Source organism: Diabrotica virgifera, chromosome 9 (genome assembly GCF_917563875.1).
Source record: "Diabrotica virgifera virgifera chromosome 9, PGI_DIABVI_V3a".
Taxonomy (NCBI): Eukaryota; Metazoa; Arthropoda; class Insecta; order Coleoptera; family Chrysomelidae; genus Diabrotica; species Diabrotica virgifera.
The window spans coordinates 149025361-149043648 of record NC_065451.1 but is presented as its reverse complement, the minus strand read 5'-3'; the positions used below and the strand labels follow the sequence as shown (position 1 = coordinate 149043648).

General features: G+C 31.5%; 1 protein-coding gene across 3 annotated transcripts in view; it reads left to right on the top strand.

Moving 5' to 3' along the window:
• The window catches only part of LOC126892295 (zinc finger protein 664-like), a 175208-nt gene that overhangs the window by 51524 nt on the left and 105396 nt on the right, over positions 1-18288 (top strand). Inside the window, exon 2 of one of the 3 annotated variants that reach the window (XM_050661803.1) lies at positions 15183-17020. The exons of the other annotated variants lie outside the window; for them this stretch is intronic. Within the exon in view, the coding sequence (XP_050517760.1) occupies positions 15183-16279 (1097 nt within the window). The 3' untranslated portion in view covers positions 16280-17020. Of the gene's footprint in view, positions 1-15182; positions 17021-18288 lie in introns of those variants that run through there. 3 annotated transcript variants of the gene reach the window in all.

The following is an 18288-nucleotide window of genomic DNA, read 5'->3' as shown; positions in this document are numbered from 1 at the left end:
AGGCTATATTTTTGCTAAGAACGTTTTTTTCGACAAAATACTTATAGGTCTGGATCCCGCGTATGAAAAAAAAGTTGATTAATAGCAATCTGAAAATTTGTTAATAGCTTAAGGGTGTTTACTCGGACAAACTTTGATATATGGGAACACTGGAACAGGGGCAGTTTTAATTGCGGAACAGCTTAAAAATTTGGAACGGTCAGACCACGAAAACGGCACATTTATTTTGTCCGACAGAACAGACTTAAACTCTCCGAACAGAGATTAAACTCTCATGCACAAATCAGACTGCTATTTATCACCTGTCATAATTCCTGTCATTTGACGTATTCTACATGTTCCACTCATTAAAACGCCCATTTGGTGATAAGTAGCAGTCTGATTTTTGCATGAGAGTTTAATCTCTGCTCGGAGAGTTTAAGTCTGTTCTGTCGGAAAAAAATAGATGCGCCGTTTTCGTGGTCTGACCGTTCCAAATGTTTAACCTGTTCCACAATTGAAACTGCTTCTGTACTGCACCCTTAAGCTATTAACAAATTTTCAGCTTGCTATTAATCAACTTTTTTTTTCATACGCGGGATCCAGACATATTACTTTTTGAGTTATTTGCGAAAAACCGTCTAAAAATGTGGTTATTTTGCTGAAAAATGAACATATTCACTCGCAAATAACTCGAAAAGTGTTGACTTGGCGAAAAAGCTCTATAGAACAAAAGTTACTTAAAATTAGTCAGTTTACCCATTTCCGGACTTATTTTGGACATATAGTTTTTCACCCAAAAGAGGGGGTGAAAGTCACCCCCAGGGCAAAAGCACACATCGGCACAATATCACCTTTTCTCTTTGACATGTAAGCTATACGTATGCCAAATTTCATATCAATCCAAGCGGTTCTTTAAAATTTAGAGCAAAAACCGTGAAAGAATGGACTATACGTCTTTCAGGGGAAATTTAAAGAAAGATATATTATTATTTGTTCCATCGTTTCTTTCAAAACATCCCGCGTAAACACACTTATGCGGTACAGAGGCCATTTTATCTAAAATGTGAGTCCTTTTTTTAAATTTTGCTATAACTTGTCACAACACTTGTCACTTGTCACAGATAATACACCTATAGGTTAAGTTCGGCCCTAACACTACTCCTACCTCCTCGCAAGTCAGAGAGAGAATGAGAAATCTCGATACGGTTTTCGAGTAGCGCCATCTAGTTGTTGATACGTCTTTCGGTTACCAAGAGGTGAGCTATCTAGTGGAATATTTATAATCATTGCTATTGCTTAGTTTTTTGCTTTGGTCTCTACCACCAACGTTTTGTTCATTCCATCCCAGCGTCATATTTCATGATAGGCATATATTTTCTTATACCCTACTTTCACTTTTCTCCCTTCCTTTCTTAGTTCTTGCGCTTTTTATCTGACACGTTTCTGTACAATTCTGTCGTTCTTTGATAGGTCATTGTTGATATAAACTAGAACTAGACCTTCTTTTCGATTTCTCAATTTGGTTTTGTTTGCATGATTTTTCTTTTATCTTCTTCCATTTCAAGCTCAACCAAACAAACTTTTTCTCCTAACTTCAGAGCCTTCTCTATTTGTACATCTACTTCTAATTCTGTCTGCATACAATTTTTCATTGCATGCTTTAGGATATCTGGGTCATTTGTATCCATGTTCAAACCCTGTATAATTATATTTTTTCGCCTTTTTTGATTTTCTAAACTTTCAAGCCGCTCTTCTATTTGATAAACTGCCTGTTTTAGTTTCGTGTTTTCTTCTCTTAATGTTATATTCTCCTGTCATAGCACTCTTATTTCATCTCTATATTCTTTCTGCTCTCTACGCATCTCGCTAAGTTCTCTTGATTGTTCCTCGATTTTTAAACTTACTCCTGCCATCATTTCCATAATTTTTTGTACATTCTCCTCCATTTTCTCCTTTCTGTAGGATGGAGATCTGCTTATTTTTCGACTTTTGTTAAAAGCCCGTTCCAATTCTTCCTCTTTTCTCTTCTTGTCGTTTTCTTCTGTCGTAGTACCGTCACTTTCTATTCGAAATAGCTCTTCGTATTTTTTATCTTCTCCGCTCATTACAACTGGTTCGTTTCACTGCGATAAAGGTCTTGTTCGGACTATCTCCTCAGAAACTTAACCTTTCTCAGTGTAACGTCTTACTTTTTTTTTTGATTAAATTATATTGAGCAGTATACAGGGTGCGCCAAACCTTTGGTTTACTTTGATTACGGCTAAACTATGAGATATACAAAAAAATGTTTATAACAAAACTAATGTGTATCAGAGAGGTCTATATTTTAAAATTATTTTTGATTATACAGGGTGAGTCAGAACGACGGCATGAACTAAAGTTTTATTTTTTTAAATGGAACACCCTGTATATTAAATCATTTTTGAATATATTATTTAAAAATATGAAAAATTTGTATAAGGTCTTATAGGCCTAAAGTTAATAATTTTCGAAATATTTACATTTTTATTGAAAAAAATGGTAATATTTATAGGGTTGTGGATTATGTTTCCAAGGAAATAAAAATTTAAGTGATAGGTCAAAATTTTAAAAATATAGTATTATTTTTAAATAATTTAATATTTTTTACGTTTAGCCATAAAATATACAGTGTGATCACTATTTGCAAATACAAAATTTTCTCATTTTTTTTAATGGGACACCCTGTATATTAGTTTTGCATTTTGTAGTAAATATTACAACCTTTCTTTTGGTATAAGGTTGTATGTACCCAGCATGTTTCGTTTTGTAGATATTTTAAAAAAAAACTATAGATTTTCGTTTTTGCAAATTTTTTATTTAAAAATTTTTTTGCAAAAAAAATAATTATAATCTGGTTTTAGAAACATACACTAAAGTATAAAATATGAAAATAAAAACGTAATTAAAGATTAAAATAAATCGTATGCTAGTACAATTCAATTGAGTTTTTAATAACTTTAAATTATTTTACAAATAATATTTTACCATATTAATGAATGCATAAATTAGTTACTAAATTAAATAAACAACCAAATTTTAAATCAACCGTAGTAATTTTTCTACTACAGTAGCATTTAGTTAAACTTTTAATTTACCTTTTAAATTTACTTACATACATCTTGAGAATATAAAAATTATTATAAAGTATGTTTTGAAACAAGTGAATGTTAAATGTATCAGCCAAATTATTTATTAATATAAATAGTATTTACTGGTATCACAAAAGCTGGTAACACTTTTGTAGTTGAAGTTTTTGTAACAATTTTTTATATTTTAAATTTTAATTTTTTAACCGAAAAATTTTTGGACATGACATTTGTTTTGGGCGAAACCATTAGAAATTATTACCAGCTTTTGTGACACGAGTAGGTACATAGATACTATTTACTTCTTAATATACTTCCATAACGTTCATTTGTTTCAAAGCATACTTTATACGTTCTCAAGGTGTAGGTAAATTAAAAAGTTATTAACTGATCTTACTCGTAAATACAATATAACTAACAATTAATTTGGTACAGGAAATTTGCTGCGGTAGAAGAATTACTACGGTTGATTTAAAATTTGTTTGTTTATTTAATTTAGTAACTAATTTATGCATTCTTTAATATGGTAAAATATTTTTTGTAAAATAATTTAAAGTTATTAAATTCAATTGAATTGTACTAGCATACGATTTATTTTAATCTTTAATTACGTTTTTATTTTCATATTTTATATTTTAGTGTATGTTTCTAAAACCAGATTATAATTATTTTTTTTTTTGCAAAAAAATTTTTAAATAAAAAATCAGCAAAAACGTAAAATCTATAGTTTTTTAAAAATATCTACAAAACGAAACATGCTAGGTACATACAACCTTATAGCAAAAGAAAGGTTGTAATATTTACTACACAACGCAAAACTAATATACAGGGTGTCCCATTTAAAAAAAATGAGAAAATTTTGTATTTGCAAATAGTGATCACACTGTATATTTTATGGCTAAAAGTAAAAAATATTAAATTATTTAAAAATAACACTATGTTTTAAAAACTTTGACTTATCACCTAAATTTTTGTTTAATTGGAAACATAATCCACAACCCTACAAATATTACCATTTTTCTCAATAAAAATGTAAATATTTCGAAAATTATTAACTTCAGGTCTATAAGACCTTATACAAATTTTTCATATTTTTAAATAACATATTCAAAAATGATATAATATACAGGGTGTTCCATTTAAAAAAATAAAACTTTGGTTCATACCGTCGTTCTGACTCACCCTGTATAATTGAAAATAATTTTAAATTATAGACCTCTTTGACACACATTAGTTTTGTTATAAATATTTTTTTGTATATCTCATAGTTTAGCCGTAATCAAAGAAAACCAGAGGTTTGGCGCACCCTGTATACTATTTCGATCCTCCCCAGTTACAGGACTTCCCTGTCGACTTGGCAACACCGCGTTCCAATCCAACGAGGTTCCACTTCGAATATCGTAATATCGATGACGTTTTATTTGCTTATGTGTTACGCTTACCTTTTATTTTTGCTAATTTGGAGCACAATTTCAATATTTAGTTTATTATTTTTCGTTCTGCGCAAAGATTACTCACTTAACTTCACACTTTATGCGTTTGCTATAATTGATTTACTCTGCATTTCGCGAAAAACGGGTTTAATGCAGGAGCAAAATAGAATTAATATTCACACACTTAGCGATACGTTCCCACTCCGAGCACCAGTCACATGGTAGAATAATGTTGTTTTAGGAATATTATATAATTTATGTGCCCGGTATATCGAATTTTATGTGCCCTGTTTTTATTTCTGCCACTGCGTCTCTAATAACACAAAACATTCCAGAAATGTTCCTAGAAGGTACATACAGGACATTGAAAACATTCCTGGAATGTCCCCAAAAGCACACGAACGTCCCTGGAAAGTCCCAGGAAAGTGCTGTGTCAGCATTTTAAACATTCCTTGAATGTCTTGTTGGAACATTCCATGAATGTCTACGAATGTTCTTTGAACATTCACAGTATATTGTTTACACTGAATGTTTTGTTGAAACATTCCATGAATGTTCTTAGGACATTCAAAGTATATTTTTTAGACATTCTCTGAAATATATCGTCAGTGATGTGACAATACCTCCTATATGTTTTTCATGAGTTTTGCAGGAGACGAAAAACATTTTTTACGGTCACCTCCTGTTTTCATACGTAAGTTTTGACTTGTTTTGTAGAAAATAGATAGTTGAATTTACTACAAAACAAATCAAAAAATATATGAAAACACGAGGTGGCCCAAACAAGTTTTTCATCTCCTACAAAATTCATGAAAAAGCAGATAGGAGGTATTGTCACATCACCGACGATATACCAGAAGTACAGTAGGAAAAATGAAAGAACATATAAAACACGCTGTGTTTTCCTGTCACCGTGTCACACAAAAAACTGGTCAGCACAAGTACATGTAATAATTATTGTTACTTGCACTGGACAATTTTCTTTGTGACACGGTGACAGGAAAATACAGCGTGTTTTATATGTTCATTCATGGGTATTCTTTCATTTTTCCGACTGTATATGTAGCCATACCAAATAATACATCCTTGATAAATATAAACATTTTTATTGCACAAAATCTTGTCATATATTTTTTTTCCATAATCATCACTACGATGACGATTCATTGTATTGAATTGTTCATTAGAATTACAATCTGGTCATAACTCTGACCAATGAGCAATTTTAATTTAACCTAAATTACTACTGTTCCTTAAAATGAAGAGCTCACCCATAGCGTCTCTTATCTAATTTAACAGGCACACAAGCACTATGCTCTGCTTTTCTAACCGCACTATTCTAACATACACATGCACACAAGCATTATGCTCTGCTTTTCACTATCACTCAAACTAGTTCAAAAGGCTTTGTCCTCTTCAATCTTCTAGTTTGCCCAGTAGTATCCAGGAGCTGGATTTTCTCAATATTCTTGTAGGTACTTACGAAGTTGTTGCTTGTGAGTTCCAACTTTAAAAACAAATCCAGCTGTAAAATATTTATGTGCCTGAAGGCTTTTGTACGCTTTCATCTACAATATCTACAGGGTGATCAACTTCTGTGACAAAGTCCAATATATCTGTTATTATAAAATAAATGAAAAAAAGTTGTTAATAAAAGTTATAGACACCTTTAATGTACACATTTTAAAATTAGTGAGAAATATACAGGGTCCTCCATAACACGGTGCCAAACCAAAGTTATGTTTTTTTAAATGAAACACCCTGTATTTTATTCGAAATCTGGTTTCTCTACATTTTTCTGATTCTAGAAATATAACACTTGTCTAGGGTTATACTGAGTGTTTCAAAGTTATGAGCACTTTTATCAAAAAATCATATTGATTTGATCGCCCTGTATGATTCTAACAGTATAATATAAACTTATTTTTTTACTGTTGTTGACTGTCAATATTAAAGTAGTTTTGCATCAACGTACAATTTTTTTATCACTACACAAATTTTATACAGGGTAAGTCAAAATGCAAATAAAAGATTTTCTTCATATTTTTAAATGGAACACCCTGTATTTTATATTACCATCGAAAAGTTCTTTCATTATACTTGCATATCTTTTAAATATTCGCTATAATTAAAGTTATTAGTTTTCGAGATATTTTAGTTTAATTGTTGATAACTCATAGATACGTTTATTACAGTAAATTAATTACCCTTAATATTAGAAACTTCCAATGAGTTTATGATATTAATTTTCCGCGAAGAAATGGGAATTACAAATTGCTGCAAGTTCTTGTTTAAGGTGGCTTTGAAGTACCTAATTGACACAAGAACTGTCAGATGTAAGATTTTAATTATCTGTACGTTTTTACTTTTGTTATTGATTATAATTGTTTGCCATATTGTTATAATTGTTACCTAACAATGAATTTTAGTCGTGAAGAAATGACAGGCGTGATACGGATTTTAGGAGAGTGTTTAAAAAGCTCATTAGTTGCCACAATAATTTATAAGGAACGGTGTCCATAGCATCAACAACCAAATAAGAGAGCATTTGACAACTTATTAGACTGGTTTAATCGTACTGGTTCTGTTTATGAAGCAAAGGAAAAAACAAAAATCATTATTACGGATGAAAATGAATTAAATGTTTTACTGCCTGTTACAGAAAATCCTCATACAAGTATTCAAAATATTATAAGAGAGCAAGATATAAGTTATGGATCTATCCAAAACATACTCAAGAAAAACAACATGCACCCATATCATATACAATTACATCAGGAACTTGTTGGGGATGATTTCGAGCGAAGAGTACAATTTTGTCAATGGTCACAAAAACAAATATTTATACTGAGAGATTTTTTTGAGTTTGTCCTTTTTTTTTGAGACAAGGCAACATTCCACAAAAATGGTAGTGTAAACAGACATAATTTTCATTATTATTCCACAACCAATCCGTACTGTGCTCAGACACATAGTCAAACGAGATGGTCCTCAAATGTTTGGGGTGGAATCATAAGCAATTACGTTATAGTTCCTTTTTCTTTGAGGAATCGGTAAATGGTGAGGTTTATTTAAATTTTCTAGTGAATCATTTACCTATTCTACTTGAAAATGTATCATTAAACATTCGCCAACATATGTGGAACCTTCACGACGGAGCCCCTGCTCACCAAAGCGCACTTGTCAACGGTGAACTCGATGAACTATTACCTGAAACATGGATAGGAAGAGATGGGCCAGTTCACAAGCCACCCAGATCACCAGAATTAACCGAAGGTGACTTCTTTTTTGGGGTTATATTAAAGACGTAGTGTATAGGGCACCTCCAACAATAGTTGACGATATGAAAATAAGGATTCAAAACGTCTTTCAAAGTGTCACACAACAAATGTTTACAAACATCAGTAGGTCTTTCGAAACTCGTCTCCAGGCTTGTGTAGACGTTATGGGAGGTCATTTTGAACACCTTTTATAATATGAGAAGTACGTTGAACATTTTTTTTATTTAATTTAGTTTTTTTAATAAATTTTAATAAATTAAAGTATTGTTATTAATAACTAAGTAATACATGCTGTTATCAACAATACAACTAAAATATCTCGAAAACTAATAACTTTAGGTATAGGGAATATTTAAAAGATACGTAAGTATATTGATAGAACTTTTCGATGATAATATAAAATACAGGGTGTTCCATTTAAAATTATGAAGAAAATCTTGTATTTACATTTTGACTTACCCTGTATACAATTTATGTAGTTATAAAAAAATTGTACATTTTTGCAAAACTACTTTAATTTTGACAGTCAAAAGCATTAAAAAAATAAGTTTATATTACACCGTTAGAAACATACAGGGCGATCAAATCAGTATGATTTTTTAATAAAAGTGCTCGTAACTTTGAAACACTCAGTATAACCCTAGACAAGTGTTATATTTCTAGAATCAGAAAAATGTAGAGAAACCAGATTTCGAATAAAATACAGGGTGTTTCATTTAAAAAAACATAACTTTGGTTTGGCACCGTGTTATGGAGGACCCTGTATATTTCTCACTAATTTTAAAATGTGTACATTAAAGGTGTCTATAACTTTTATTAACAACTTTTTTTCATATATTGTATAATAACAGATATATTGGACTTTGTCACAGAAGTTGATCACCCTGTATAATAGTAATTTGGTGGAATGCACTTTATGGTAAAATCCAATTCTGACGGAATTGTATATGGATCTAAATCCCCAATTATTTTCAGCTTCAATAAATATCTAAAACAATAAAAGAAATAATGTTATTGCTTGCAAAATTCATCAATATTGATAAATATCAGAGAAAAATGAACATTGATAAAAATTGTTTGCCCTACCTGTCTCCAAACATCTGGTGTCTCCAATAATAATTTCCTTAAATAATCACTTTGCAGTGTGGTAAAGTTTATAAAGTTCACAAAATACAGCAAACGAAATCCAAATGAATCCAAAATATGACGATAAACAGTGAAATGATGAAATGAAATGATATTACAAACATAACCTCTGTAACCTGTATGCCATGCCAACCAAAACCAGAAGTCATGTGGTTTGGATTGCCTAAATACATATACACGCGCAGCAAATTTGAAAATGAATGCAAATTGAATCGTAAATGGCCTCTCTTAAAATATAGGACATTGGTAGTATGTTCATAGAATGTCGTGTGGTAACATTCCACGAATAACTTAATCAGATTTTCACCGAATGTTCCTTGAATGTCCAGTACATTCAAACATTAATAGAACTTTGATAGTACATTTTTGGAATGTTTTGTGTTGTTAGGGGTGATTTAAATCATCTTGGGTATATTTGGTTGCTCGATCCAACTTCCGTTTATAGTTTCGTACCATATTGAATCTAGAATTAAAAATTAAAAGATAGTTTTGCAAGTTCACAGTTGCCCCAGTAGACGTGGTCACATTTACCCCAGTAGGCAATATAAACGAGGTAAGTGTGACCTAAGTCATAATTCAGTTAAAAATTAAAATTGGCAATTTTTTTAATACATACAATGTAATATAGTTGTTAAACAATCCTGCATACTATAAAATATTTACTTACCGCCTAATACTCGCTTCTCACAAAATTTGTAAACAAAGTCTGCACACTAACATCAACAAGTTAATTCGTACTAACATACGCCAACGGTCAAATATCAAATTAGGTGTTTTCTACAAACTGCGTATTTGCATAGATCGCTGTTTCAAGAACTTAAGTTTCTACTCACAAGATGCCGCTGGCATACCTAAATTGTAGAAAATTTTATATAGTATAGTCACACTTGCCCCACAATCACACTTCCCCGGGTTTACCTTATATGTCATGGCAACAACTGTAACTGCTGTCTGCAGTCGTTCTTGGAATCAAACCTTTATTCTTTCAGAATATCGATGTAATAATATTGTTGATAGACAGGTGCATGTCATTTTATACCGGGTGTAACAGTGTTTTTTCTTAAAGTTTGGAACACCCTGTTGAATATTCTAGCATATATAAAATATTTAAATTAAAACCCAATTGTAGCTTTAGGCTTTTTCAACATTTTGTTTTTTGATTAATTTGCTTATGTTCAATAATAAAAGAGATATGTACTTTTATACAGGGTGTCCATGTCCGAAAAAATTATACCATAGATTCTGAGGTCAAAAATATGTTGATTGAACCTAACTTACCTTAGTACAAATGTGCACATAAAAAAGTTATAGCCCTTCCGCAGGAATGTTGCAATAACCATATATATTTTTGAAAAACACTGTTGATGAAGCATATGCCTATATGGATCAAAAAGCAAAAAAAAATATTTTTTTTCAACCCTCTATTTTGTTTATTTTTTTTTTTTTGGCTACAGGGGTTGCACTAGGAAATCGCTTTTGGTGTCCATGCATGGGTAATAATAACGAGAACAAAATGATATATGAAGTATATTAATAAATGGCATTGTGTGTGAGGGATTCCAAGAAAATCACTTTCCTTATTAATTCTTCTATTTTTTGGGGTGGTTCCGGGGAAAAATGGGGGTGCATTATACAAATTTGTAAATAGCACCAGTACATGGGTAATCGCTGAAAGTCTTTTTACTCTAGCATAAACGGTTCAGATGGTATAAAAAGGGGTTTTTTTAAAATGTAACACCCTGTAATTAAAAAAAGGGCAATTACCCTTAAGTGAAACCTATACCAAAAAATCAGTTACTTATTTGTGAATAATTGCCGCAGGATTTCTTCTCAGTTTCCGTTAGTTAGGGAAAAGTAATTTTTGAAGTTATACTTCTTTACGCGCGATATTAGGGTGAATTTTTATATGTTAAAACCTACGATCCCGGCGCATGCGCATTATAACTTTGTTCTGATTGGATGTTCAAATGACATGTCAAAAATTATCCAATATGGAGCTGTAGCGCAGCTGTGGTTTGGACGGTTGACGGTTTGGTTATGTATGGTTGTTGCGTTTTAAAATTTGTGGGAAGAGAAACAACAAAGGTTAGTTAATAGTTATACTGCCTTTTTAAATAGTTTTCATATTACATTTTTGAAGTTATACTTCAAAATGTTTTAATTTATGTATGTATCAGTCCAGAAAAGGTGTGGAAAGAATATATTAGTGTTTTTAAATATATTTTTCTACAAACGTGTTAAAAATGCAATTTTTGGGACTCCATAGGAGCATTAAAAATGCTACTTTAAGGCACTAGTGCTTTAAAAATTTTAAGGCACTGCAGTTAAAAGTGAATTGTCAAATTGTGAAACGTCAAAATATTTATATTTCATTTATTAACATTAATATTAATAATACAACTTGCGCAATTTGAAAAAGGTGGTTTAAAAGGTTTTTTATTATAATTTTGTGTCTTTGGTTTTGTCTTCCTTGGGCGTAAAATAATAAAACATCTATTTTTATATTTCACTTGTCACCGTGATGTATAATTATGTATATCTGAAAGGTACGTAGCATGCGGCTTGATGGCCTTGTTGGTAGAGCATTGGACCAGAGATCAAAAAATCGCGAGATTGCGGGTTCAAATCCCGGACGATTCATATTTTTTTCTCTTTTTTTTAATATTTGGCATTGTAAAGTTTTGGTTCATTTTTGGTAATTATTGTTAATTTTTTGTATTGTAACTGTTAAGTAGGTATATTTATTTCGTTGAAATTATATTATAATAGAAGTATAACTTCTTACGTGCGTACAAAGTACACACACATTCTTTTTTTAAAACATCTTTTTTAAAAACTTGTCAACTTTCGAGTCCCCACCCCCACTAAACGGTGGGTGATAGACATATGCTGTTGGGAAATAAATCGTAGAAAATATAGTCCTCTTCATATTTCTATAAAATAAATTTTTTGCAAAAGGTACAGGAAAGGCTACGTTCCGCAAAAACCACAAATTACCCCCTTTAAAGGGGTGAAAAGGGGGGTTCCGGGGCGAAATTTTTTAAGAAAAAGTTAGTCTCTTAATAAGCACCCCTTGATATACCAAAAAAAAATAAAACCGGACTTGTGTCCATTTTGCAAGGTTCAACCTGTTTCCTACACCATAAGCTGTCACTGGTTTTTGAATATATTCTACACGGGATTTTAGTAACAAGTTACTCGGTAAAGTTATGAAGGTAAACATTATTTTACTACCAGAGGCGTAGCTACACATGGATAAATTTCTGTAAGAGATATATCATGTATCTAATTTTATTATCCTTTATTTTGATTATTCGCGGTGTGCAAGTACTTGGAAGAGAAACGAGAAATGACCGTGCGCGAGTCGCGGAGAAATATTGCAACTATCTTAAATAATCCATATTGTCAATTGAAATTGTCAAATTGACGTATATTTCATACCTTCTGTCATTGAAGCAGAAAAATTATATATTGCTCCACAATATTGATATAGTATTTTTACTACAAAAACGATATTACGTAGGTCAAAATTTTTGACGTAAGGGAACTGTCAAAACATTAGAATGTGACTTTTTATTATTGCCATGTTTATTATAAACAGGATTTATTATAAACATGGCAATAATGAAAAGTCACATTCTAATGTTTTGACAGTTCTCTTACCTCAAAAATTTTGACCTACGTAATATCGCTTTTGTAGTAAAAATACTATATGATATGCAATTATTATATAAAGGTAAATTTAATTAATTGTATTTTGCTTGCAGTACTTCATTTTAATAACTAATTTTATTTACTACATACAGTAGGGAACTTGCACATTTTTTTGTTATTACATAATAATGTTCAGTTTTGTATAAAAATGAGATTTCCAAAATTTCACGCTTCAAAACCTCATAATAACTTAGAAGTACAAATTTAAAGTCTTCGGTATTTTAAAGTAGTTCGAACGGCCCGTGACGTCACCTAGTTTTACATTAGTTATTATTATGGTTATATTTCGCTGTGTCTAGGTAAACGTTAACGTGTACGTAAATAAAAAAGTTAGGTACATACACGCGAATTAAACTTCATCAAGCCAGTGACGTCATTATTTAACGTACGCAGTGACTGTATATTTTGGTAAATACATGCGATTTTGATAAGTTTAGTGTTTGTTTGATAGAAAAATATTTGTTAAGGGAAAGGAAGCAGAACTATTCAGATGTTTCAAACTTAATTGTAATAAATCAATGTATATAATAAAAGTATATTATTTAGGTTAGCAAAATAAATAAATGTATTTAGTTGACATGACACGTACAAAATATTGCTAAAATAATTTTTATACTTAAGTTAATTATTATAATCAACTATTCTAAATGGGAAATGAGCCACAATTTAACTAAAAAAAGATTTTATTAACGTTTCGACGTCCAAATCGGATGTCATTGTCAAAATACAAAAATTAGTCAGATTAAATAAATTATTAGAAAAATTTTTTTACTAAGCAAGAACATTTTTGTTTAATTTAATAATATTTTGTATTTTGACAACGACGTCCGATTTAGACATTGAAACGTTAATAACATCATTTTTTTAGTTAAATTGTGGCTTAGTTCCCATTTAGAATAGTTGATTACAAAAATTCCACGAGGAAATAGCTTCATAACAAGTTAATTATTATTGTGAAAGCTTTATGTCTTCCTTTTATTTTAATTTTGGACGGTAATACTAAATATTGTATATACTAAATTGTAACATATTGTACTATATTGTAATACTAAATACTGTATTTCACTTATAACTAAAAAAATATATATTAATTTATAGTCTCTTAACTTTTTCATACTGTTTTAAAATGTTGTTAAACTCATTAAAACAACTAAATAATTGTCCACACTGCATAGTTAATTTAAAAACAAACACTAAACAAATAAAAAATAAGAAATCTCTTTACTAATGAATATTTAAAGTATAAACACAACGCAATTAAACAAATTCCAACACTCTGACACTAACTTTTTTATTTGCGTACACGTTAGCGTGTACCTAGACACAGCGTTATATTTAGGTATATTCTTCTTTTCCTTCTTTAGTTTATTGGCCTCCACCTACTTGGGTATTTGGCCAGCTCGTCGTAGGTTAATAAAGGAAAAATATTTATATTTTAATGACATTTATCTTATGTCGTTGTAATAATAGGTTTGTTCCAACACGACCGAGAACCGTCACGAAACGGTAACGCTCCTGCGCAGTAAACAAAATCCGTTCCAACAAAAATATGATCGTCCTCGGATCGTCCTTCCCACTGTTCCAACAAGAATTGTGATCTTTTAGTGACGGTTTCGTGATGACCATTTCAGTAATTAGGCAATAGGGTTTTTCATTGATTGTCATTTGTTTCGAGCTTCTGTCATGTATCACATAATATTAATATATCTACGGCCATCTACGGCATACGTCGTTGGTTTTTATCATTGGATTACCGTCATCGGACGATAACTGGGCGATACGGTTACGAACATGCGCACAACAAGCGGTACAAGTAGTTTCGTGACGGTTTCTGGACCGTCCAAAAGTTCATGTTGGAACAAACCTAATATATACCAGTTTGTTGAGACTGGAGTTTGATACAGTTTTTGAAGGAAAGAAAAGAAGGTTTACTATTGAAAATAAAACCATTTTGTAAAAGTAAAAATTTTCTATGAATAGTTCAAACGAACAAAAACACTTTTAACGTCACATAACTGTATTTTTTACTGACGTTTATAATGTCTAATTAATTTTGTTTACTTTTTGGTGTAAAATGTAAATGCAAAACCATATGACGTCACGACGCGTTTTTTGCTGGCTGGAATAATTTGAATTTTTAATCGTCTTTAGGGGAAAAACGAAAGACAAACAAAACTTTTTTATCATTGATACATGTTTTAAATTATGTTCTGTTGTGATTTATAACATTTTTTTCCAATTTTAAATTTTATGCAAGTTACCTATTGTTTACGTTTGCGTAACATAACCTGCATCTTATTTTTTCTTCTTATTATTTTTTTGGATTATGGCCTTGACAATTATCCAGCAACCAGGACTAATATAATTGGCCAATATAATTAAAAGTGCGAATAAAAGTACAGCGCGTAGAAATAGAGGTCGCTTTGCCGAACTTGCACGGTCCCAATTGCATTGGCTTGTTTTTACATTCATTTTTCCTTATACTCATATATCTTTATTATAGTTTGTTTGTATTTTAGGTTATTCTCAAGACAACAAATTGGAGATTATGGAGACACTACCTGAACATTCATCTTATGAAGGAAATTATTTGAGGCGGCACGACGAAGGAACAACATTAATTCAAAATAGGAAAGTTGCGACTGAACAAAAACCTTACGAATGCGAAGTTTGTTATAAGAAGTTTTCTCGAAATCAACATTTAAAATATCATTTGCGAATACATACTAGAGCAAAACCATACAAGTGCGATATTTGTTTTAAGCAATTTAGTCAATCAAGTACTTTGAAAACACATCTGAGAGTACACACTGGAGAAAAACTTTACAAGTGCGATATTTGTTTTAAGCAATTTAGTCAAGCAGGTGATTTGAAAACACATTTGAGAATGCACACTGGAGAAAAACCTTACAAGTGTAAAATTTGTTTCAAGCAGTTTATTACTACAAGCCGTTTGAATACACATTTGAGAACGCACACTGGAGAAAAGCTTTACAAGTGCGAGATTTGTTTTAAGCAATTTATTCAAGCAAGTAATTTGAAAACACATTTGAGAGTGCACACTGGAGAAAAACCTTACAAGTGTGAAATTTGTTTCAAGCAGTTTAATACTACAAACCATTTGAATACACATTTGAGAACGCACACTGGAGAAAAACCTCACCAGTGTGAAATTTGTTTGAAGCAGTTTATTGAAGCAGGTAATTTGAAACAACATATGAGAGTTCACACTGGAGAAAAGCCTTACAAGTGTGAAATGTGTTTTAAGCAGTTCAGACATAAAATTTCTTTGGATGCTCATACGACAATTCACACTGGAGAAGCTTCTTACAACTGTGAAATTTGTTTTAAGCTGTTTAACAAAAAAAGTAATTTGAAAAAACATTTGAGAGTGCACACTGGGGAAAAACCTTATAAGTGTGAAATTTGTTTGACGCAGTTTATTCAAGCAGGTGATTTGAAAAGACATTTGAGAGTGCACACTGGAGAAAAGCCTTACAAGTGCGAGATTTGTTTTAAGCAATTTGCTGCAAAATGTAGTTTGAAAGCTCATTTGAGAATGCACACTGGAGAAAATCCCCACAAGTGTGAAATTTATTTCAAGCAGGTAATTTGAAACAACATATGAGCGTTCACACTGGAGAAAAACCTTACAAGTGTCAAATTTGTTTTAAACAGTTTAGCCAAGCAAGTCAATTCAAAACACATTTGAGAGTTCACACTGGAGAAAAGACTTACAAGTGCGAGATTTGTTTTAAGCAGTTTTCTGGCATTGGTAATTTGAAAGTACATACTAGAAACGATCTTAACCGTTAGTAGCAAAAGTGTGATGCACTGCCTAGTTGATTGATCTGTGTGCACGTATTCTGACTTTGTGCGCTTTTTTCAACAACAAATTTTTTACGCTTCGGAATTATATTAATGCGATTTTGCACTTTTTTAAAAAGAAAAAAATACGCACGTATTATGGTTTTTGATGTTGACTCTGTACAGCGACTCGACTTGTAATAAAGTATTTGTTCATAGCTTAACCTTCTGATGACCTACCTTTTTTGTTACACGGATGACCAACCGGGGTAAAAATGACCTCCAGTAAAAAAATGATAATTATTGATAAAAAAATTAAGTTGTTTTAAGAAATAAAATAATGTATTCTTAATTTTAATGTTACTAGTCTATCAATAAAGCAGAAAACATACCAACGCGATCTCGACGCGATAGCAATTGCGATTCAACTCATCTACTTGTTTGTTTCAGACGAGTTGGATCGCGATCGCCATCGCTGTGAACGCTGTTGCGCCGTTATCGCTTCGGTGTGTTTTCCGATTAAATGATAAATAAACATTAGTAAAACAGATTTTTAATCACAACTGAACAAAAACTGGAATCATCATTCTGAACTTATAGCTAAAGAAATTTTAAAATATACACTAATTTACTTCGCCACAGGTTTAACCCCTTCGTGCCGGACCGTCATTCGGCAAGTCGGCTCCTATGTATGGATTCGAGCACTTACCGAGCGGCTTCGCGCAGTCGGTTAAAATACAGTATCACACTACAACTAATTAAAGTTAATGTAATAATAACACTACTTTTAGAAATAAAACTATTTTTATTAAATTTATTATTCTACATAGTATGTGAGTTAAATTAAGTTAAGTAAGTTGTAAACAGCAGCACAGTAACTTCACCTTCCACACAATCCCATCAGTCAAACATCCAAACAACCTTATCACCAATCAAATTAACTAAATCTAATCTTTTTCTGGACTTCACCCACTTTTGGGCGTGGTTTCCCCACTTTTAGATTTTTTGGGCGAACGAAATCTCATGATGCACCCGTGTGCATCACCGTACTGAGCGGATAGCCAAGCATGATGCACACGGGCTCATCACCACACCGAAAGTGTTAACAAACAATTTTTTTCAGTATTGGAATGTTTCTTACATTCAATTCCACGTAATAGCGTCGTATCAAAGCAACAGTAGGATATGTTAAAAAATGTAGTTTCGAGAAAAACGTAATTGAAAATTTTACGAAACTTCACTACTTAATAACTTTTTTATATTTGAATGGATTTACATGGAATTTTGTTTGAGTACCTAACTTTACAGGCGTCACATAACAAGTTAAAGGTCTGGATCCCGCGTATGAAAAAAAAGTTGATTAATAGCAAGCTGAAAATGTGTTAATAGCTTAAAGGTGTTTACTCGGACAAACTTTGATATATGGGAACACTGGAACTGGAGAAGTTTTAATTGTGGAACAGGTTAAAATTTGGAACGTCAGACAACGAAAATGTCACATGTATTTTGTCCGACAGAACTTCCAATTGATTTATTACCCTTTCATTAAACTCTCATGCAAAAATCAGACTGCTATTTATCACCTGTTATAATTTTTGTCATTTGACATGTTCTACGTGTTCCACTCATTAAAATGCCCATTTGGTGATAAATAGCAGTCTGATTTTTGCACAAGAGTTTAATGAAAGGGTAACAAATCAATTGGAAGTTCTGTCGGACAAAATACATGTGACGTTTTCGTGGTCTGACGTTCCCAATTTTTAACTTGTTCCACAATTAAAACTTCCCCTGTTCCAGTGTTCCCATATATCAAAGTTT